This window comes from Oratosquilla oratoria, chromosome 1 (assembly GCF_046742065.1).
Source record: "Oratosquilla oratoria isolate Oo_2021 chromosome 1, ASM4674206v1, whole genome shotgun sequence".
Taxonomy (NCBI): Eukaryota; Metazoa; Arthropoda; class Malacostraca; order Stomatopoda; family Squillidae; genus Oratosquilla; species Oratosquilla oratoria.
Window position 1 is genome coordinate 34,822,455 of NC_134777.1, and position 24,822 is coordinate 34,847,276.

General features: G+C 37.5%; 1 protein-coding gene across 2 annotated transcripts; it reads left to right on the forward strand.

The window, feature by feature from the left end:
• Positions 1 to 219: 219 nt before the first annotated feature.
• Positions 220 to 23,980, forward strand: LOC143032813 (sodium/bile acid cotransporter 7-like). 2 transcript variants are annotated; one of them, XM_076197892.1, is made up of 7 exons: positions 220 to 400; positions 7,901 to 8,132; positions 16,651 to 16,801; positions 16,901 to 17,150; positions 17,272 to 17,400; positions 22,026 to 22,170; positions 23,856 to 23,980. In XM_076197892.1, exons 1-7 carry the CDS (start codon positions 295 to 297, stop codon positions 23,872 to 23,874), a joined length of 1,032 nt encoding a protein of 343 aa, XP_076054007.1. In that variant the 5' UTR covers positions 220 to 294; the 3' UTR covers positions 23,875 to 23,980. The 2 variants fall into 2 exon arrangements, with proteins under 2 accessions (XP_076054007.1, XP_076054014.1); XM_076197899.1 differs by lacking the exon at positions 220 to 400 and adding an exon at positions 6,751 to 7,664.
• The last annotated feature ends 842 nt before the right edge of the window (positions 23,981 to 24,822 follow it).

Sequence of the window (24,822 nt, forward strand, 5' to 3'; positions counted from 1 at the left end):
TAACTTTTAGGATCTAACAATACTTTATTCTACTTCAAGATGCTGAAATGATTCAGTATAAAGGTTGTGAGTCATAGAAAGTAAAAATATTGGAAGTGATAGCCCACCTAGACCCTTGAAGTTACGGCCCTGATGTGGCCGTTTCTAATAATGTTGCTAAACGACATTTTTTGTTTTTAATACGACAATTCACCAGGACCATTACGGCGGTTCATGTAAATAAACAAGTGTCAGGCAATGTAGACGTGTTGGAGGAAGTAAAGAATATAAATCCGATATAGGCCATGATTAACGATGCGTGCTATTTTAGCTAGAAAAATTAGGAAACATTGGTTTCTAGTATGCCTTGTACTTACAATAATCGTGGCCTATATTGCACCAGGTATAGGTTCTAAAGGAGGTAAGATTGTGCGTGGACCATCATTAATTATTATAACCGGAAGTCATACCTAATTTCAGTAAAAATTGTCCAGTATTAGACATACAACAGTTTAATATAATAAAGGCACAAGTTAAGTAGTACCACCCTGCAGCTTCTTAGTGCTCTTGAGAAGCTGCAACGCAGCACATACATGAAATAAAAAATATGAATTAAAAACAAAAATGAGCAAGAAAGCAAATTTATATCTAGACCAAGTATGTATATGATAACACATGAGATCATTTAGGTGAATCTAAAGAAATGCACACCTAAATGATATAGCAATAGAAAACTTAATATTTTGTAAAGTATAAACTATAATACATCAACATATGTTTTCTTGGCAGAAATCAGTAACTAAGTCTAAACAACCTTTGGCAAAGGTTGTTTAGTTATTGATTTCTACCAAGAAAAGGCTTTGCTAAAAGAGATACACTACTGAATAGAACTGTGACAAGATCCTCGAGACATCGTGTGTTTTGATAGATGCAGAATTTGAAGAAATTGAAGTATAATAAATTGTCCTAACCCAACTTAAAGAACTTAACCTATCTAACCTAACCCCCTACAGGATATGCATGACCTAGAGGCTCATTATGATTATCACGGATGTTGATGGGAGTTTATTATTATAAGCAATGGACTGCACCCAACCCCACTAAGCAGGGGCTTGGCCCTTTGAGTGAGCTTGCTTCTCTTATAGACGCCTGCAGCCAATCAGTCATCTCCATTACCCTGATGTCACCACTCTCAGCCAATCAGTTGTCTCCGTTGCCATGATGTCACCACTCAGCCAATCAGAGGCCGGAGGGGACACGTCCCTTGAGGGATTTCCGATTTGTGGTCTGATTTAGATTGATATCAACAGGAATTCCTTTATTAGTATATACATTGATTTCCACCAAGAGTGGTGTATTTTGATATACAGAATTAACATTTGATATATTGCTTAGGTTTGTATGAAGTAGCCATTGCTATTGCCAGACTGACATTTATGGGACTGGATAGATGACACAAATGTGATATCTTGAAGCTCTAGTTGTAGCTCCATTCAGTAGTGTATCGCTTTTAGCAAGTTTTGTTGTTGTTGATTTCTGCCAAGAAAAACAGATATTACATTGATGTACTTTAATTTACCAAATTGATATTTAATTTTCTATTGCTTTATCATGTAGGTGTGCATTTCTTTAGTAATACCATAATTTCTTATCCTAACCCAACCCACCTAACCTAAGCTACTTATTCACCTACCTACCTGCCTGCCAGCCTCCATACTTGCCTATCTAAATACCAATCAATGTGCCTCTGTCTGTCTGCCTACCTGTTTACCTGCCCACCTACCTACATATCTATCCACCTAACTAAACATTCAACCTACTTAGCTTCCTATCCGCTTAAACACCCAACCTACCTATCTTCCTATCCAACTAAACACCCAATCTACCTACCTACCTACCCACCTAAACACCCAACCTACCTACCTACCTAAACACCCTATCTATATACCTACCTACCCCCCTTACCCACCCAACCTACCTACCTACCTAATCTACTGGTTGGCCAATTATTTGGCAGGTAATACCTATGTGTCATATAACAACCAATCATTGCACACTAGAAACTTTAGGAATGGAGTACCTCAGGACTCCATTCTATTCCCCACACTCTTTAATCTATACATGCATAATATACCCACAGCCCACACCTCAGAAATTCTCTTCTTACACAGACAACATGACAGTTACATGCACACTCTGTAATGCAGACAAAGACACAGAAATACTACAGCAATACTTTCACACACTCAACACTTAGTTCAATTCAGACTCCAAATAGCCCCAACCAAATCCACAGCCATACTTTTCACTAACACAAATACATACCATGCCTCTTTATCAACAACATCCTCACCACACACACACACTCACCCAAGATTCTTGGCATAACATACGATTCATCCATGTCATTCAAACAACACATCACAAATATAAAGACAAAATGCACACCTAGACTCAATGTGCGTAAATCACTTGCAGGTACAACATTTGAACACAACAAAGAAACCACCACTACAGTATACAAACAATATATAATCTCATTGATGTGAGCCCCGTATGGGCCCCTACTCTCACTAAGACACACCACAACACCCTACAGACTAGGAGGGTGAAAGTGGTGGCAGCAGTGGGATAAAACCCAACGTTACTAAAGAACTTGATGCAAGATATGTCTGAGTGTGAAGAGACTGGTGCAAGATAGAACTTAGTGCAAGATATGGCTACGAGTGTAAAGAGAACTGCAAGCAACAATACAGAGTCACACAGTGCATGCAAACCATGCAGTGCACTCCGGGGAAACATACTACTGGATATGACCATTGAATACACAATGACTCAATGGGTAAAGGAAAATACCAGATATAGAAACAGTGAGGAACTGTCAAGACTAGATTTAATACTTATGTCAGAGCCTGAAATTGTGGACAGAATAGAATACAAAACACCAATTGGGGAGAATGACCACTTACTAATAGAGTTCGAACTAAGAGAACAAACTGATTTGAGAAGAAATGAGAAACATAGAAAAGGAAGACTAATGTACAACAAAACAGATTTTGAGAAACTCAGAAAAAAAATTCAAAGTGCAGACTGGGAAAACTTCTTAAATGATGAAACAAAGATGGAAAAGAAATGGAACATATTAAAAGAAATTTATGAGGGAATAAACAAATATGTACCAAAACAGAAGCAAGAAAGGGTGTACATTAAGTGCTACAACAAAAAATGTAGTGAGACTAAAGATAGGAGAGACAAAGCTTGGAAAATATGCAAAAAAAGATAAAAAACAAGTGGCAAACATATATCAAACTAAGAAATGAATATGTAAAAATATGCAGAGGTGAAAAGAGAAGCTATGAAAAGGACGTAATAAAAAATGCAAGGAACAACCTAAACTATTTTACAGGTATGTGAATGGTAAACTAAAAGACAAAGAAGAAATAGTAAAACTGCACCAAGGGAATAATGAATATATAGAAGATTTAGAAATGGCTGAAATTATGAATATTTTAAATCTGTATTCACAATTGAAAGTACACAAAACTAGGAGGAAATACAAAAAGATACCCCCCAATTAAAGAAATAACTGTGACACAGAAGGAAATTAGAGACTGATTAAAAAACCTTAATGTCAGAAAATCACACTGGATGGAATTGCTAATTGGATATTAAAAGAAGGCATAGATGAGCTGATGGACAAAATATATAATATAATTGATTACTCACTCAAAGAAGGAAAGGTACCACAGGACTGGAAATATGCAAATATTGTACCAATACATAAACTTTACAGGACGGGGATTTAAATTTTTGCGACCATTTGTTTGATGGTTGCGATGTATAGCAAATCTCCAATTTCCTCTTCTTTGCTATTGAGGTGTGAGGTGAGGGTGAGTGGTGTGGCATGGGTGGAGAAGGTGTAAGGTGGGGATGGTTAGTAAATGCTTGTGGAGTGCTGGGTGCAGCTGTGCTGGTTTTCTCCTCTTTTCCTTCTTATTTACCTAAAATTCGCTCATGCACCAGAATTTTTTTAATGAGTGCTGGTGACACTCCCTTAAGTTCTTTGTTGAGGAAAGATTCAAAGTTCATTTGGGGACCTGCACAAGCTTTGGACAAGTTGCAAAATAAACTTACTATTTCTCCAGTTTTCATATTTCCTGATTATGATAAAGAGTTCATTCTTTATACTGATGCATCTGACATAGGGTTAGGAGGCATACTGATGCAAGAGAGAGATGGAAAATTGAAACCGATAGCTTTCACATCGAGACTTTGTAATAGTTCAGAAACTAATCCATTAGAGATATGATACTGGGATATCCAATCAGAGTGTGGACCGATCATACAGCTGTTCAGAACTTATTCAAACATAAGAATCTTAGGGGCAGATTAGCCAGGTGGTTAACTGCACTTCATTGTTATGAGGTTAAGTTTTAATGTATTCCAGGTAGGAAGAATGTTGCAGCAGATGCATTATCTAGGAATATTAGCCAACCAATGACAGGGTTGATAAATTTCATCTGCAGTAGAACTAGTAACATTAGATGAGGAAATGATGATAACAGAACAGAGAAGAGATAAGAGTTGGGAAAAAGTAGCCCAGAATTTGATGAATCCATGAGGTATTCCTCCAAAACTACCAAAGGGGTATAAGATAGAGGAATTTCATTTGAGCAATGGACTTTAGAAAAACAGTTGTAAGTGGGAAGGATATTTCTAGGGGCCCAGTGAATCAGTTGGTAATTCCACAAACTCTTGTACCAGAGGTATTGAAATTACTTCATGAAAGTGATTGTAGTTCTCATCCAGGAAAGGATAAAACTTATAGACAAGCACAACTTAAATACTTTTGGCCAGGTATGAAGAGAGACATTTATGAACATATTGAAAATTGCTTGAAATGTGCTGAGGTAAAAGGAAATACACATAAACCTGCTCCTATGCTATCATATCCCATACCGCAGAAACCTTGGGAAAGAGTTCACTTAGATACACTGGAGTTATATATATCTGAAAATGGATATAAATATGCATTTGTTGCCATTGATAATTGTTATCTTTCAAGATTTTTTATTTTACAGCCCATACCAAATAAGAGAGCTGAAACAATTGTTTAAGTAATCTATGATTAGATAATCTGTTATTTCACTTCTCATAAGATCTTTGTTTCAGACAATGGTACTGAATTTAATAACAAAATCTTGGAAGAATTATGTAGGTTATTTTAGGTATAATTAATATTCAAGTAAATCATCCTCAGAGCAGTGGAGTTGTAGAAAGGTGAAATAAGAAATTGGATTCCTTGTATTAAATGTGCACTCAATAACCAAATTAGCACAGCTACAGAAGAAGCACCACATTTTATTATATATGGGGAAAATAAGATTCTCCCATATGAAATCTTAATTGCAGAACTGAAACCAGTGTATAACATACACCCATCCCCCTGCTATCATGCCTAATTGATGTGGCTAAAGCCAGGCAATAGCTGAAAATGCGATAGCAGAACTAAGTACTAATGGTATTAATTATAATTGGTACCCAGACCAAAAATTTTCCTCCAACTTCACCAATATTTCTCCTTTATCTTCACTGTTTTCACCTTAACAAAATTGCTTAAATATACAATCCAGTGTTGTAATATAATAAACACATCAAGGCTATAGAATAAAAAATAGACATTTCATAGACATTTATTTTACCTTTTTGAGGGTGATGAGGGGCTTGGGTGGGTTAGAGGGGTTCCGAGGCTGGGGTGGCTTGTTACTGACCACCCACTCAACGTTGTATCTCGTCAAGGAAGTCATCTATGGCTGCAGGAGTCTCAAAACCCTCAAAATAATCTGCATCATCCCCAGAATCCTCCTCTTGTGATGGTCCTGGTTGTGGGTTGGCTGGTTGTGTCTCGGCACGCCGGCGTAAGAATTTTGTGATCTGGCGTTGCTGCAGGGCGTTGATGTGGGCATGATACTGTTCATTGTAACCTTCTAGTGCTCTAATAATGAGCGAACATCTTGCTTCACTGTTGATGGAGCTTCTTGCTCAAAGAGGTGCTCCTGATGCCTTAGTCGATCAGTTCCTTGACGCAATGAAGGCCTGGAGCTTTGGTCAGCCATTAAGTATTGTAAGATCATGCTTTTCTTTTGTGTTCCATTGTTCCATGAAGCATTGAAAATTTCTTGTGAAGCTTCACTAGTTAGAAATAAGTCTGTGATACAGAATTGTCTTTACAAAAAGATATTTGTAAACCAAATTACTCGTATTAATATAGAAAGTTCACATTTCCTATTTTTTCCAAACAAAACCAGAGTATCTATTATCTGCCCTAGATTGAAATCAATTGTATGTACTATCTCAGTTTTTGACAAGTGTGAAATTGTGCAGGGACACTCCACTATTGCTAACACCCTTAACACTGTGCATATAACCGATGTTATATACCTCACAGATAAATGACTCACTACCTTTAAAAATAAGAAAACATCCTACATTGAAATCTACCACAAACAACTCTTCTAATTATGTTCTTTTCTTAAATGTTCTTTTCTCCCCCCTTAGTTGTTGCTGCCTTAACATCATTTATTGTAATCAGGAAGCAGACATCAAATATTATTCAACACTTTTTCCTGATTTTGTTATTGGTAAATTATGGCATCCTCAGACCTTGGTAGCAGTGACTTTTGCAAACAGTTTACTGAAACTGGTATAGATATATTAAAATGTTGTTCTCTTAATTTGATTAAGATGGGTCAGTAGGTAATTGGTGTTGCAGATATTTGTACATGTTGGAGTAGTTGTATATTTATAGCATATTTTGGGTTATCATTAAGTTGATGACAATATCCAGTGAAGGATATTTCTTTTCCTACCTTGTTCTAGCCAGATTATGCAGAAAGAGTGTTAATTATTGAGCTAGCTCCTTGTATAAGATATTTTCTCAAATGTTGATTTCCATAATATTGTAGTATGCCACAGCCCTATAAAAAAGTAGTAGAAAAGGGTTGGTTGGGATGACCAAGTGGTAGCTGCTGAGCCCTGTAAGAGGCTGGTAGATGAGATGGAAAGAGGGTTAGAATATGAGTGTTATATTTTTATGGGTTAGGTATTTACAAACAATACCGAAGGCAAGTGAGTTGCATAAGTTCACTCTTTACATTATGTTTATGAAAAAGCCCAGGGGCCTGATTTCATTGCTGACGTGTACAATCTTGTAACCTAAGTGAGATATGCAGAGATTCAAGATTGTTTAAGTAAATACTATTGCATATAGACTTGTAACAACAAATCTGATTGAGAAAAGGGTGGAGGAGAAAATTCAACTGGTTTATGATTGTAAGATCATGCCCTTTGGGAAGGATCTTAGATATAAAATTAAAGATCATTGGACTAAAGAAATTACAATGTCACCACAAATCTCACCTAGGACCTAACATACGTGTTTTCGGGGGATTCCTTGAGTGTACCTCAGGGAAGCACGTTGTATAAGAATTTACAGAAGAAAGGAAGAAAACTTTATAACTTTCAATACCCTTAGACAAAAAAGTATACTGAAGGAAAAGATTTCATATAAACAGAACTTACTTAAATTATTGGAGGCAACAGGGCCTACCAAATGAAATAAGTGAAACAAAGACAGTAATGAGAAGTGAAAGTAAAGAAAGTGGAAGTGACAACAATGGAAAAAGGTGGGTGAAAGAGTGATAGGAAGGTGAAATACTGAATATTATTAAGATTTATTAGAAATTACCACCTATGCAATTTAAAAAAAATCCAGAGGAAAAGGCCAGTTTTTTTTTTTTTCTTCTTCTTCAAACTCCAGAATATTGGTATCTGGATCTAAGACCTTTTACTCTACTTCACATAAATCACTATTAATGTTTTATAAGTATATTTTTGAAAACTATAATACATAATTTTTCAGGTTACATCCACCCAGAAATCACTGTCAAATATGGAGCAGTTTTCATCATATTCCTCTTAAGTGGCCTCTCACTCCAGACCAAGGATATGTACAGGGCCATATCACAAGTCAAAGTTCATTCTTTCATACAACTTTCAACATTCCTGTGTTATCCAATGGTGATGATTATAATATGTCATCTTATGGAGAATCTATTTGATGTTGGATCCAATATGACAAATATAACAAGAGGGTAAGTAATATTAATGCTATTTATGAGAGTTTAGTAGTGTAATGGTTGAAATATATTCATAACTGGAAAGTTGACTGTATGGTATATTTGTGGCATTTTTCTTTACTTAGGGTACTGTGGTAAGGGTCTCAAAGTATTTATAATAATGCAATAAGTGTTCCCTTGAGTTTCACTGACAGTTGAGTTTCACTTGCAGCCCCTGATCTTCCTAGGAAGAAACTTATGACTGTTGACTGTGTTGTTAGAGTGATACTATTTCCTTGTCACTGACTTGCAGTAATATGAGGAGGGAAGTAGTTGCCAGTTGTTAGCTCTTATGTAAGGTGGAGGAAGTATAAAGCTGCATCTCCAGGTAGAGGTAAGAGGGTTTTAAAACAGATGGCAAGAATACAATTTTCTCTGGCTTCCATACATGACCACTACTATTTACAATTAGTATGTCATCTTATTGCTATTGCTTTCTTTACAAAGGATTAGAAAGGAGGAGCATTCTGGTAGTTTTTTTTTGTTTTGTTTTTTGTTTTGTTTTTCCAAAAAACAAATTAGTCCTTATTTTAGAATTATAACTGTTGCCCCAAGTTTCACTGACTGCAAGCCTGCAGCTTCTAAATAGCTAGCTATGGACCTTGTGCTCTCCAATAGATCTCCATGGGAAGAAAATCGGGCCTGATATCTATATTGTATTAGTCTGAGTCTGTGCCTGTCACTTGTTAGTTGTAAGAGAAGAGGAACAGTCCTTGTTTATTAGTTCTCCTTATATGAAAAAGTGGGGAGTTCTTAGAGATCTTGGGCCTGGTTCAGAGATTGAGTGCCATCCTCTTGAGGCTGCATTTCTAGATATAGGTGAGGATATTTATATATTTTGAATATGGGGTGACAAGATGATTCTCTTCAACACCCATTTTATAGGACCACCACTATCAGGGTACCTATCATTGGACCTAGTTATTATTTTATATTAAATATTTATGTATAAATTGCATTTGACCCAGGGCAGTTGGTGGATGCAGGGATGACCCATCATCCATGAGGAGCTGAGATGGGAGGGATGGAGGGGGTGGTGGATGGGAGTGAAATGGGTGGGAGTAGGTAAGTGACTCTGTATTGGCTACATCCCTTATAAGGAGGAAAATGATCTTGGTATATAGATAAATGTATACAGTACACTCATTTCAGACAGATTGAATAAATGACTACTACGTCAGGGAATCAAACTGAGGACTATGATTTTCAGTTCCCAATGATTCAGTTTAAAGTCATGAACATTCCCCTATCAGGAGGCTAGGATGGTTCCCCTTACAGAAGACATTATGGAATTTAATTAACCATCCCCTTGGTCCAACTCACCTCGACCTCTGCAAGAAGTAGCAACACTCTAACCTGCTCGTCTAGCAAGCACCCAGTGAAATAGAATGAATGGATAGATCAAACTGTGGATTGCATGATTTCAGATCCCTGATAGAATGCCCACAGTTGCCAGTAACATTTCAAAAAGAGCACCTTGGTAGTTATGTTGGACATTACCTAAACACATTGGCTACAGGGTAATTTTGGCTACTCAAGTACACTCAGGGAGTGTCCAACTTTCCAAGTTAACTGCCAAGATACTTCTTTTAAAACATTGTTACCAACTAAAGGCATTCCATCAGGGATTTAAAATCATGCTGTTTTTGGTTTAATACTGTATTGCAAATAGGTAGTCATTTACACCTAGGTCTCTTAATCCAACACTCGCCAACTGTCACTTGTGTGGATGTTTGGTCCCAGGACATAAATCCCTTTCAGGAATTGGCCCACAACATAAAACACCACCAATTCCTGAAGTGGGTTCATGTCCTGGGCCCAAACATTTGCACAAATTATGGTTAGGGAGTGTTGGATTAAGAGACCTAGGTGTATTCATTTTGTATGAAATGAGTTGGTACTTGTCAGTAACAACCCAAGATTTAATGAAATAGAGAATGTATAACCTTGGCTGCCTGAATATGCTTGGAACATGTCTGGTGTAACCACCAAGATGCTCATTGTGAAGCTCCATTGGCAGCTGAGAGCCATCAGAAACATCAAGCACAATCTATATTTTGATTACCCAAATGTGATAGTCGTTTATTTAATCAGAAACAGGTATATATGTGTAAATGACACTCGGAGTCCATGAAATAAAGAAGGCAGTTAGCCTCTGGCAAGCATCACTGGCAGCTGAGAACATTTCATTAAGTTTTGAAACTATGTAATTCTCAGTTGGATTCCTCTAACCCCTTCCATACAATGATGCCTACATAGGCATCATGAGGTGCGAGTGGGTATATGAGGATACCTGCATCAATGTCTTGATTATATCTATTTTGTAGTTGTAGCTGAGTGACCCCCATATTCTGTGAACTGGCTTGATCATATTTTCTGTGGTTATTAATAGAGTGAGATCAAGTAATACAGCTGTAACTTTATATTTTATAAAACGAGTATTCCAATGCATCATCGAATCATTGTACATCAGAGAGTTGATGCTGCTCACACTTTCGGGTGAGCGACAGGCGGAATCAGACAGTTGGAAAAGAGATCTGCTGTGCAGCACATTTTTACTAAGATATTTTGGAAACCTCTAGTTGTATTTACTAACATGAAGGGAGTTGTGCATACCGAGTGACCAAAATGGTATAATTATTATAAAAATTAGTGCTAAATACATAAAATGGAGGGAGACAAAAGTAAAAGAAGAAAAAATAACCAACAAAGAGATGTCTGGACGTGAGCATAGTGGAATTGTTGCTGGGGGTAATACCAAAAAGATCCTGCATGAATGAAACCCTAAATCAATCAAAGGTTGGATAATTATGCATTTTCAGGGTTTACAAGAGAAGGTGGAATTTTCGGTAGAGGTTTGGAGTTGGATAGAGAACCTAGGTACAAAAATATCATAAGAAATAGGGATATTACTGATTTGTTGGATGAACCAATAGATTTGAAAATTGAGTACAGGGCAATGTACAGAGAAATAGTTCAACTTAAAAGAGCTAATGACGAGACAAACAAGGAGCTTGATGATCTGAAGAAAGAATTAAACATAATTAGAAGTGAAAATGAAAGAATGAAAAATGAAGACAAAAACAAAAATGAGGCCTTGAAAAAAGAAGTGAAAGAACAAATACAAGCAGTGACCAAGAAAGTTGGAGAAATGATTAAGGAGACTGATCTCCAAGAAATAAAAAACCAATGGAAAGTGGAACAAGAAAATCAAAAGTTAATTTTTAAGGAAATAGTACAAGTGGAAGAAAATGCCAAAGAAATGGTAATTAAAGTAATTAAGGAAAAAGAAAATTGGGTCAGAGACACAGTGGATAAAAAAAAGTAATCAGCAAAGACATGTCACCAAACAAGCATATCAACAAAATAGTCAGAGAAACCTTCAATTTACTAAGGTAAGTTAATGTGGCTCTTGATTACTTGGATGAGGAAATGGTAAAGAAAATATTAGTTGCACAGATAAGACCAAGATTGGAGTATGCTGCAACACTATGACCCAGTACTAAAAAGAAATTAGAAAGAATACAAAGAGCAACAACAAAGATGGCACCAACACTCTCCAAATTGACATATGAACAAATAATGTCCAAATTGGAACTACCAACCCTGTAACAAAGAAGAGAAAGATGAGATCTACTGACTATTTACAGAATTATGAAAGGGATGGAAGTCCTAGATAGAGATGATTTATTAAAGTGGGACAATAGAAAAACAAGAAGACATGAAAGGAAACTCAAAAAAGATAGTTACAGAAGAGATCTGAAAAAGAATAGCTCCCACACAGAATGGTGGATATCTGGAATAAATTAGATGAGGCAGTGGTGTGTGCAAATACTATACAAGAATTTAAGAACAAACTTGATGCTGAAAATACAAAGATGGGACAATGAGCATAGCTCCCTTCCCATATAATACAACTAGGTAAATACAAGAATTTGACTCATATTGAAGAGGTTAAACTGTAGTTATTTATTCAATCTGTTTGAAATGTATACTTGTTGATAACAGACCTGGAGTCAATGACAGAAAATGTATGATCATGGCTGCCCACAAATGCCTGAAAAATATTCAGATCTTCCAAGACACTACTTTTGAAGCATCATTGCTAGCTAAAGGTATTTCATTAGAATTTAGATTCATACACTCCCTGCTTTAATTCCCCAAATAGGTAGTCAATTACTCAAATGTTTATGTATGTATTTATTTATCGGAAGATTGCAATAGAAATACGCATACAGGGATTTCTCGATTTATGCATGTTTAGAATATGTGACTTTGGAATAACACGAAGTAAAAAAACCTAGTCATTTTTTCATATTACTCAGATTATTTAGAATAACACAATGTAAATTAAATCAAGTTTTGCGGCTGGTTTAATTCTGTGATGTGGCCACCAGGTGTTCCCCATGTGTACCGCCAACACGCTGTCTCTTCGTGCAGTGCTTCAAGTTCATTGTTACCTGCACACCACTAGTGTTAACCCTATATGGACCACATATATTTTGGCTGGACAAAAAAAATCATGCGTTTGTTTCTAGGCTATTATGGACCTGAGGAATGTTATAGATCAGTTTTCCTGGCAATTGCTGAAATGCATGATTTTATATAAAAAATTAGCAATTAGCATATGGTTGCATTATTTGACCTATTTTCTTTAAAATTTGTGATTTCCATGTAATTTGATCAAAGAGAAGTTACGTTTTTATCCTCTGCAAAATTACCGACCACAGCTACGAATACCGTCCGACTCACTAATAGCCAACCAAACCCGAACAAGGACGGTTTTTGCTGAAATGCACAATTTTATATAAAAAATTAGCATATGGTTGCATTATTTGACCTATTTTCTTTAAAATGTGTGATTTTCATGTAATTTGATCAAAGAGAAGTTACGTTTTTATCCTCTGCAAAATTACGGACCACAGCTACGATTCATCCAGCCCGCCATCTATGATCACTGGTGGTATGGATCAAACTTCACTCTATTAAGTTTCTTACTATTGTGTTATTAGTGTAATAGATTGCATATAGTTCAATTATTTGAAGTATTTTCTTTTAAATGTGTGATTTTCATGTAATTTGATCTAAGAGAAGTTATGTTTTAGCCTCTGCAAAATGACCGACCACAGCTACGAATACCGTAACAAATTAGCATATGGTTGCATTTTTTTACAATTTTCTTTAAAATGTGTGATTTTCATGGAATTTGATCAAAGAAAAGTTACGTTTTTATCCTCTGCAAAATTACCGACCACAGCTGCGAATACTGTCAAATTACATGAAAATCACACATTTTAAAGAAAATAGTTGAAATAATTGAACTTATGCAATATATTACACTAAAAACACAATAGTAAGAAACTTAATAGAGTGTAGTTTGATCCATACCACAAGTGATCAAAGATGGCAGGCTGGAAGAATCGTAGCTGTGGTCCGTAATATTACAGAGGATGAAAACGTAACTTCTCTTTGATCAAATTACATGAAAATCACACATTTCAAATAAAATAGTTAAATAATTCAACTATATGTCTATTACACTAATAATAGTAAGAAAATAGAGTGCCATTTGATCCCTACCACTAGTGATCATAGATAAGATGGCGGGCTGGACGGTATTCGTAGCTATGGTCGGTAATGTTGCCGAGAATAAAAACATAACTTCTCATTGGTCAAATTACATGGGAATTGCGCACTTTAAAGAAAATAGGTCAAATAATGCAACCATAGGCTAAATTTTTATATAAAATTGTTCATTTGAGCATTTTTCTTGAGTTTCTTCATCACAGTATACTTTCCCTTCCCCGATGCTGCTGATGAATCTTTTCTTTTCAAGGCCTGTCTTGCTCGACTAGGGTGTAGTTGCCTTAGAGCTATTACCTCTTGCCTGCATTCATTCAGCTTATGAGACAGGTCTATGTTCTCACACTCTAGCTTCAGTTTAAGGTTGCTCAGTTCCCTACACTCTAGCTTCAGTTTAAGGTTGCTCAGTTCCCTACACTCTACAGCTAATTTCCCTTATGCTTCCTTCTCTGCTACACTATTGAAATCTGCATCAGAACTACTTGCACTATGCACAGCCTCAGTTGTAGCCAGAGCTGCAGATGCAGATTTCTGGGGTGGGCAATACAATTTTGATAAAAAAAATTGTCCGGACCTCACTATGCTTCCTTTTTCTCTGCTCAGACACCCTGTGGAATGATTGCCTGAGGTTAACCTCAATTACTTCATTCAGACTTGGCATTTGATGGCTGAGTGCACAGTAAACAGCTTTCCAAGGAAGTCTGTGTTTCTTTATGAACTTAAACATCACATGGACAGTACCATTGTTCACATGGCTGATGTTTACTTTAGCCGATTGCAATCTTTCAGGAAGTTTGCATCCTTTATGCCAAACTTTAACTTCTCACTATACGGCCCCAGGAATGACATATCAGCAAGTACTGTTATTCACACAATATTCAATAGCAAGATATAACTGGAATATACTACCTTACAGTAGGTTAGAGTACCAGTACACGTCTACATCGGCGGTTGAAATGTCGCAATGCGTTTGACGTTGTTGTTATCCGATAATCCGACCCGATAGAAAAAAACAACTAATTAGTACCACCGATTTCTCAGCTCTTCCGTAACACCCTGCCTTTGTTTTGGTATTATAATAATCCGTGAGACTAGTAGTTTTAATTCATTTTGGTCTGTTGCCAGTACACTGGATTTTTTAGTTCATTTTCACGCTGAAACATAAACAAATTTTCGATTTACTGATGAATGCAGGCCGCCACGTTTACCTTATATTTTCATGTACCGACATGTAACTGATGATGTGATTGTTTGAAATTTACTACGATCGTAGTAAATACACTCGCATAACATTTTTATGAATGAAATTTCCCGCGGTATGTAAAGTTGGACGTTTGAATGGCGTGCGCTTAAAATGACGCGCTATTGTGCTCGTCATCGACGGTGGCGCCTCTGGTGGTGTTTGATTAGCTGCCTACGTGTTCATTTATGGCTAAAACACGTCTCAAAGGTTCTCCTGAGTCGTCATGTAAACACACATTATATCATATGTTTATCTTTCTTTTTTCAATAAAATCACCTATTTTACTCGACCTGTGCCATATGGAATCACTGAAACTTACCTGGAGCTTGTATATAGGCAGAGTACAAAGGCACGTATTTTCACACTCGTTTCTAGGTCAGTACTGACGATATAAATAATAAAAGTTGCCAATTAGATATTTGTGTGAAAACCATACAGCTTGAATCATATGATTGCGTACTGTGTGGTCCCAAATGGCACAGGTCGAGTAATCTAGGGTTAAAGACCTTGAAATGAACTTTAGATTTACAAATTTTGAAGGGAATAAAGCTAGTTTTACATTTTTTTTCCCAAGTAAATTTTTTGGTTCTGAGTTAAGGTGTATCAAAGTGTACTGATGGGATTATGTCATTCTCTCTCTCTCTCTTTTTTTTCTTTTTTTTTTCTTTTTTTTTTTTAACCAACACTGTCTCTTCCCTCCTACCTTCTCATTATATACCCCTATTCAAGGCTTGCCAAATGTCTCCAGTAGGGAGTGGTGGGATTATCATTGTAAAATTAGCCATAATGTGGGAATACCAAAGCTCATTTTACCATCCACCCATAGTGTACCCATATGCCTTTGATGAGTTGTTGCCACGACCAAATGTTTTTTTTCGAACATATTACTTTAAACATATTCCTTATACCTTCTAAAACATTTCTAGACATATTATTAAAAAGTCTGACTTCCTGTGAGGTTATGAGAACAAATTAAGAAAGACCACATGTCCAAGGGATGTGAAGAAAAACAGTTTTCCATATACATATGCATAAATAATTGGAATAACTAAGAAGGGGATGTAGCCCAGGCTAGAGCAATACAGGAATCAAATCTAATTTGAGAATTGGGAATTATATAAACCAAGTTGGAACTGACCTGTCATCCAGGAGGTGCTAAGATAAGAGGGAGGGTGGAGGGGAGGGGAGTGTATTTAGGGATGGAATGGGTGGGAATGATTTTATGCCTTTTTCTTTTTGGCTACCTCCCTTGAAAGGGGGAAAAGGCCTTGGTATATGTATGTATGTAAGTTGGAACTGTATGTGAACTTAAGGCTAGGTATGATAAATTGGAAAGTAGGAGATGGGACCCAACAAGTGTTGCTCCTTTCCTGTATACTACAATTAGGTAAACCTTCTTCATGCACATGCAGTGGTGTAGGGAGAGAAAAATGTTATAGTCATATTCTTATGCATGTCAAAAGAGGCAGCTTAATTATGCATAATGAGAGAACTAGGGATTCCCCTCTATTTTTCTTTCATAAAGAGTGAAGGCAGGTTTTGACTTGGTCATCTTGCAAGAGGCAAATGCCATTGGTATATATGTACTCTGTTGCTAGATAAATAAAATTAAAGAAATCCGGTTTTGTATTCAAAATATTTCATGTGGTCTTTTCTGTCAATTTTCAGGTTGTTAGCAGTTGCCTGCATGCCTCCTCCAGTTTCATCAGCCATTATTCTAACCAGAGCTTGCAATGGCAATGAGGGTGCAGCTATATTCAACTCAGTTTTAGGCAGTTTACTGGGTTTGATCTTTACACCAATAATTCTGTACATAATGGTAATGAATGAAAATGTTGACTAGAAGTAATAAATTGCTATTGAAGATTACCTACACATTTGCTGGTAGCAAAGTAACTGTTCCCCTTTCATTTTTTAGCTTGGAGTATCTGCTTCAGTTCCTCTGACATCGACTGGTTTGCAGTTATCTTTCACCGTTTTATTACCATTATGCATTGGACAATGGCTGCAACACAAAGGCTACTACAGAAGATTATTTCTTTCATTCCAAAGAAGCCCTCTAGGGCAATGCATGCTACTTCTGATTATTTTTTCAACTTTCTGTGATACTTTTAGATCTGCAGCAATAGAAAACATGCTACCCAGTGTTGGTATTATTTTGATAACTTGTAAGTAATTAATGAGTCATCAATTTTAGTATGAAGACCTAATTGTGTGGGAACAATATAGTATACAAATTAAACTATTTCAATAAATTTTAGTGGATTCCTTTCTGATGTTCTATTTCAGTATGTGGAGTGCAGTCCTTCCTTTTGTATTCCTATTGGTGGTTGACACAAAGAAAGTTTACTGGACACTTTTCAAGAAGTGATACTGCAGCCATAATGTTTTGTTCCACTCATAAATCTCTTACTCTTGGTGAGTTTGAATATCATATGCATACTGTTTATGGAAGACCATTGCTTCTTTATAAATTTTCAATACAAGGATAGGAGTATAACAGTGAAATATGTTTAGTGTAACCCTGACTATCCAGTATCCATGGGAAATTGTGTGTGCTAGATATCTGAACTTTAGAGTTGAGTGATACAGTATTCTTATAGATTTGTATTTTCTTGATTCTCAAGTTTATTTTTCATGTCATAGAGCTAAGACACCGTTAGGTCTATGTCATCAGTAAAAAACAGATTTAACCACACCATTAGAGGCGTGGAAGGCAGAGATGGGGGGAGTGAACATGAGGGACCATCCAAGGATGAGATGGATGGATGGGGCAAAAGCGGCATTGGGAAATAGGGGGATGTCTGTTGAGGAAGGAAGGGAGAAGATAGAAGATAGGGGGGGGGGGGGAAGAATGGTGCCACCATTATCCCATGCATGTCATAGGCTACTAAATGGGATGGGGGGATTAGGGACCACCCTCCCCCCCACTATGTATTTTTCTCCCACAAAACTCAAAATCTGTCATGAAAACTGGAAATTAGGCATTCATGGAGTACGGAATACAGAAAATCAGCAGACTTTGTAGCAGCTGATGAACCTGCAGTCTTAACACTAATAAAGACTGTTTCCAGAAAAAAATTATCCATACATATACCATGGGTTTTTTCCCCCTTATAAGGGAGGTAGCCAAAGTCAAAATCATAAATCCACTCTCACTCATTTCATGCACACATACTCCACTCCCATTCACCATCCTTCACTCTTTTCTTGGCTCCTTCTGAATGACAGGTCATCCCTGCATCTCGCCCACTGCCCTGGGTCAGAGGCAATGCAGTAAGACACAGCACATCTATGGCAAGGCCTCTTTATTTAATCAGTGACCCCCCCTCTCCTTCCCTTTCTGCTGAAAAAGAGAAGATGGAGAAATCCCTTAGGGTTGCATCAAAATATCATTCACACATACTCCCCCCCCTCTATCCCCCACCCACCTTACATGCATCATAGCATCATCCATACACAACCATTCTCCACTCACCCCTGTTTTCTCCTTTCCTAAACAGACATTCCCATTTTGTTTTGTTATCATTTGTCTGTTTTGATTTTCATTTATTATTAGTTATATGTCAATTCATTATTATTTACTATTTACCTGTTTGTTTATTATTTAACTATACCTATGCATTTATTTATGTATTTTATTTGTTATTTACATTATCATAGTTTTTTATATATTATTATTATTATTATTTTTTTTTTCACATCCGACCTAGATATGGACCAAAACGTCTCCTGTCGGCATGCTCCGCCTTTGTAATCCTTTGTAATCCTTTTCCAACACCCCTTTTACCCCATCCACCCATCTCATCCTAGGTCACTCCCTCATGTTCACTCCCGCCACCTCTGCAATCCACACCTCTTTTATTCATCTCTCTTAACTCATTCTTTCCATGCGTCCAAACCACCCCAGTACTCTTTCATCAACCTCCCAACTCCCTTTCCACCCCCGCTCTCCTCCTCACCTCATTTCTCACTCTATCCAGCATAGTAACCCCTACCATACTTCTCAGGCATTTCATTTCCAACACATTTAAACTCTTCCTCTCTTATGTTCCATGTTTCTGTCCCATATAGTGTTGTCAGCACAATCACTGTTTCATACAATTTCTTAGTATTCATTCCCAAATGTCTATTTCTCATTACACTTTTAATCCTCCAAGGATTTGCTTTTCTCAATCTACATTCTACCTCCATCTTCACTACTCCCATTTCCACCACGTTCACCCCAAAGTATCTGAAGTTATCCACTTCCTCTAGTCTCTTTCCCTAAATACTCACTTCCAGTTTGCTGCCATCCTCTCTCCTTGCACATCTCATCACCTTTTACCTACATTTATCTTCAACTTCCTTCTTTCACACACCTCCCCAAACTCCATCACTAACTTCCTTAATCCCTCCTCTGATCCTGCTATAAGCACAGTGTCATCAACAAATAACTGGCCTATCTCCCATTTTTTCCCACTTTCTTTAACCACTTCAATACAAATCTTATGAGCAATACAAGTCTTCAATACAAGTCTTATGAGCAGCATTAGCTGCCTGATGTACAATTATTCAATGATGCATCACAATACTCACATTATAAAATTGAAATTACAGCTGTACTAGTTGTTCCCTTTCACTCTATTAATAACCACAGAAAATAATATCAAACCAGTTTATAGAATATGGGGGGTCACTCAGCTACAACTACACAGTGCCTTCCTGTCTACCCTGCCATAAACCTTTTCCAGATCCATAAAGGCCCAAAAAACATCCATACTTTTTCCTAAAGCTTTCTCACATATCTGCCTTACCACAAAAGTCTCATCCACACAACCCCTACCTGTCCTAATCCCACACTGTTCCTCACCAATTACTCCCTCTGTTCCTCTCCTAATCCTATCAAAACCCTCCTGTAAGCCTTACCAACTACACTCAACAAACTGATCCTTCTAAAACTACTACACTTACACTTATCCCCTTTTCCCTTGTAAAGTGGAACTATACAGGCACTCCTCCAGTCCACTGGCACTCTACCCTCTCTTAAACAAACATTAAACCTCACCAGCCAGTCCATCATCACTGTACCTCTTTTTTTAGACACTGCATGACACCCATCCAACCCAGGTGCCTTACCTGCTCTCATCATTTTAATAACTGCATTCACCTCATCTTTCCTTATTTCTCCTCCATTTTCCTCATTTATTACTGCCATTTTCTTAGTGCTTCCCACTGCAACTACCTTTCCATCCCAGTCTTCCACATTTAGCAACTCCCTAAAATACTCTGCCCATCTTCCTCTTACTGCCATCTCTTCCATTATTATCTCTCCATCTGCACCTTTTACCACAAAAGTCTGATCCACATAACCCCTACTTGTCCTAAACCCACACTGTTCCTCACTAACTACCCCCTCTGTTCCTCTCCTAATCCTATAAAGACCCTCCCATAAGCCTTACCAACTACACTCAACAAACTGATCCTTCTAAAACTACTACACTCACACTTATCCCCTTTTCCTTTGTAAAGTGGAACTATACAGGCACTCCTCCAGTCCCCTGGCACCCTACCCTCGTTTAGACAAACATTAAACCACCTCACCAGCCAGTCCACCATCACTGTACCTCCCTTTTATAGACACTGTGCATGACACCCATCCAACCCAGGTGCCTTATCTGCTCTCATCATTTTAATAACTGTATTCACCTCTTTTGTTATTTCCCTTCCATTTTCCTTATTTATCACTGTCATTTTCTTACTACTTCCCACTGCAACTACCTTTCCCTCCCTATCCTCCTTCAATTTAGCAACTCTCTAAAATACTCTGCCCATCTTCCTCTTACTGCCATCTCTTCCATTATCATCTCTCCATCTCTCCATCTGCACTTTGTAACTCCCTCCTTGAAACATCCCCATTCCTCCTCCACTCCCAGTTCTACTCTATTCTTCACTTCCTCCCACTCCTCTCTCAGCTTCTTCTTGTATTACTTTTCTTTCTCATTTAAGCAATTTACTCTAAGCACCTCCCTACCTTCTGTCCTTTTCTTCTTTCTCCATCTATCCTCCATTCTCAACTTACCTTCCACCAAAAAACTATCTGATATTCCCCCACTCTCTCCCCTAAGAGCACGTACATCCAAAACTCTTCCTACTCTCTCCTGGTTACCACAATATAGTCCATTAAAGCCCTATCCACTACCCTTCCATCTACCACCTTCTCCCATGTGTACATATGCTTGACTTCCTTCCTAAAAACTGTTTGCTATCATCAACTCTGTAGACACATCTCTACCATCAACTCACCACTATGATTTTTTCATGACTCTCCATACTACCAAACCACTCCATCTATTGGTTCATCTCCTCCCCTAGCAATGAGATCTCCCAATACTATTTTGACATGTCTCCCTAAACCCTCTGTGCACTCATATAACATGCTATTTTTATTGTTTTTTCTCCCATTCCATACCATCACTTTGTGAGTAAAGGCTGACTTAGATGAAAAGAAAAAGAAAAAAAAAAAAAAAAAATCCAAGAGCATGTGGTATGAGAGATGGGTCTGCTACATGCATACTCAAATTTTCCTCACCAGGAAACTTATAAAATCTGTCTTTAATCTTCCAAGTTAGTTGTGTAAAGACAAGTCTTTTACATAAGGCATCACACACACTCTTCTATTCATAAAAAAAGGAACTTTGGACTTGTATAAAGTAGATGACCCAGTATACCATTTCATCAAGTTGTGCTTGTTCTCATTTTTCTTGACATATATTCATTTTCTGCTTCATTTATATTTGGCTGACACCTATGGTATGATTGATGATTTAGGTAAGGGCACAATTTGAATACATTGGTACATTCAGCTAAGCAGCAATGGCAGAATGTACACAATGCTCCAAGCAGTAGAGAACAAAATTAGGAAACTATTCTATAAATATATTACCATAATTTCCACCCTAAATTGTGATTGCTTAAGTTTTCCAGTTTTGAATATTGGATGGATATGGTTTCACTATCATAATGTAAATGGTAGTTTGTCTGATACATTTTCTAATTTTCAGGTATCCCAATGTTGCAGTTTCTTCTGCATGATATTCATATGATAGGTGAACTAGCTTTGCCACTACTTGTACACCATCCTTTGCAAATGGTCCTTGGAGGTATATTGATGCCTCATCTCGCAGCCTGGGTTGCAGGGTCCAATGTGTGAGTATTACAGTAGCAGCACAATTGTACCAACCTCTCATGATGATCTAGATTTCAAAAGTTAGAAGGGAACAGTAAGAAAAGTTGTGTTATGTATCTATCTAAATATCAAGAGTTTTTTCCCCCTTATAAGAGAGATAGCCAAGTCAAAGGCATGTACCTACTCCCACCTATTCCACTCCCATCCATCATCCTTTCCCCCTCCCATCTCAGCTCCTCATGGATGATGGGTCATCCTTGTATCCCAACCACTGACCTAGGTCAGAGGCAATGTAGCGAGACACAGTACATCCACAGTAAGGCTGCTTCACTTAATTGGCAACCCCCTTCTCCATCCCCTCATGCAGAAAAAGAGATGGGGAGAAATCCCCTCAGGCTGCATCAAAATATCACTCACATATAAACACCCCCATCCCCCACCTATCCCTTCCTAGCATAATAGTATCATGTCATGCTTCACTCATCCCTATCTCCTGCCCTCTCCCTTCCGTGCTCCACAGACATTCCCCTCTTGCTCATTGCCCCCTTCACCCCATCCATCCATCTCATCGTTGGTCATCCCCCCCACCTCCACCCCAAACTCACCCACTCCACCACCCACCCTCCTCACCGCTTCTACCAAACCTTCATCACTCACTCCTTCCACGTGTCCAAACCATCCTAGCACTTTCACCAGCCCCATCTGCCATCTCCCCCTCCACTCCTCACCCCGCCTCCCATCCAATCCAACCCATCAACCCCCACCATACTTCCCAGACATTTCATCTCAAACACGTCACCAAAGACATGTTGCCAGATAAACATATAAATGAAATAGTCGGAGAAACATACAATTTGTTGAGATCAATAAAGATGGCCTTTAAATAAGGAAATGATCAAGAAAATATTACAAACACTGAGAAGGCCAAAACTGGAATATGCAGCACTGATATGGTCACCCAGTACAAAAAAGAATATAAGAAAGTTAGAAAGAATACAAAGAGCAACAACAAAGATGGCCCCAACACTTTCAAGCCTGTCATATGAACAAAGACTGGCCGAACTGGAATTCCCAACCCTGGAACAAAGAAGAGAACGAGGGGACTTACTAACCATCTACAGAATTATGAAAGGAAAAGAATGCCTTGATAGAGAGGACTTATTAAAGTGGGACAGAGGAAAAACAAGAGGACATGCAATGAAACTCAAAAAGGATAACTACAGAAGAGACCTGAAAAAGAACAGCTTCCCACACAGAGTGATAGATATATGGAACAAATTGGATGAAGAAATAGTGTGTGCAAACACAATACAAGAATTTAAGAACAAACTTTATCTTGTGAGATACAAAAACAGGTCACCACAAGCATAGCTCCCCTTCCCATATAATACAACTAGGTAAATACATTTAAGCTTTTCCTCATTGCATCTTCCAAGTCTCTGCCCCCCATACAATGTCATCGGCCCAATCACCCCTTCATACAATCTCCCCCATGTATCCATTCCAAGATCCCTATTTCTCATAACTTTTTAATCCCCCAAGGCATCCATTTGGTTCTCTCAATCTACAATTTACCCTCGCCTCCACTCCTGCCTTTCCTGCCACATATGACCCAAAATACCTAAAGCTATCCACTTTGTTATGTAAACACAAATTTCTGCTGTAACACAAGTACCTATTGATCTTTTTTTTTTTTTTTTTTCAGGCATGCAACTTTGGTGTAAGCCAGTGTTTCTGGATTTGAAGAATAATTTAAGTTGCTCATCATTGTGTCTTATAAGGGGCGAAGACCTTTGGTAAATAAACAAAAATAAATCAATAAAAAAAGGACCCTATCTTTTATTAAAACTTTTGAAGTTCAAGTATTCAGAATTCAGACCTTCAGTTATGTTTAATATATTTTAAAGCTCAGAAAACTTGAACTGTTGGTACTGGTAAATTAACAATACAGTACATAGAGTGTCAACAACCACCTCAGAAAAACATGTATGTGAAATATGAGGATTTTGCCAATCAATTTGGTTTCAGAAATGACAGATACTGTGTATCAAATTGGTTAAGGTTCTACTCGAGTGTGGCTGATGTGTTAGAAGAGACACATGGGTGGATGGGTTGTGTGCATATGGAGAAAACCTTTAATAAGTTACCTCAGAAACAACTAATATGGATGTTGCAAGATTGTGTTGAACATAAAAGAAGTAGTAAAGAGATTTCCAGGAAGACCAATATATGTGAACAGTTGTAATGGTTGTCAGGTTAGAGTCACACAAGGGTTATAGTGCAGGCATTAGTAATGTTCTTGATTTATGTGAGTGACATGATAGAAAGAAAAGCTACTTTAACCCTTTTGCAGATAATGTAAAGATCATGAGACTACAAAATGTAACAAAATGATCTTGACAATATATGACAGGAGACAAGTTTAGAAAATTATCTTCAATGCCAAAAAAAAAATGCAAATGTACAAAGACCATGCATTTATTCAATGGGAAATGAAACACATGAACAAAACAGGACTTTGGAATATTGGTCATGTATAATTTGTTACAGACTGTTCATAAACATAATAGTGGCTTTTTACTACATGGACTGAGAAATTATGGAAAAAATCTAATTGAGGACCTATTTGCACCAGACTAGAATATGTAGTGCTGTGGTCTCTGAACAAAATC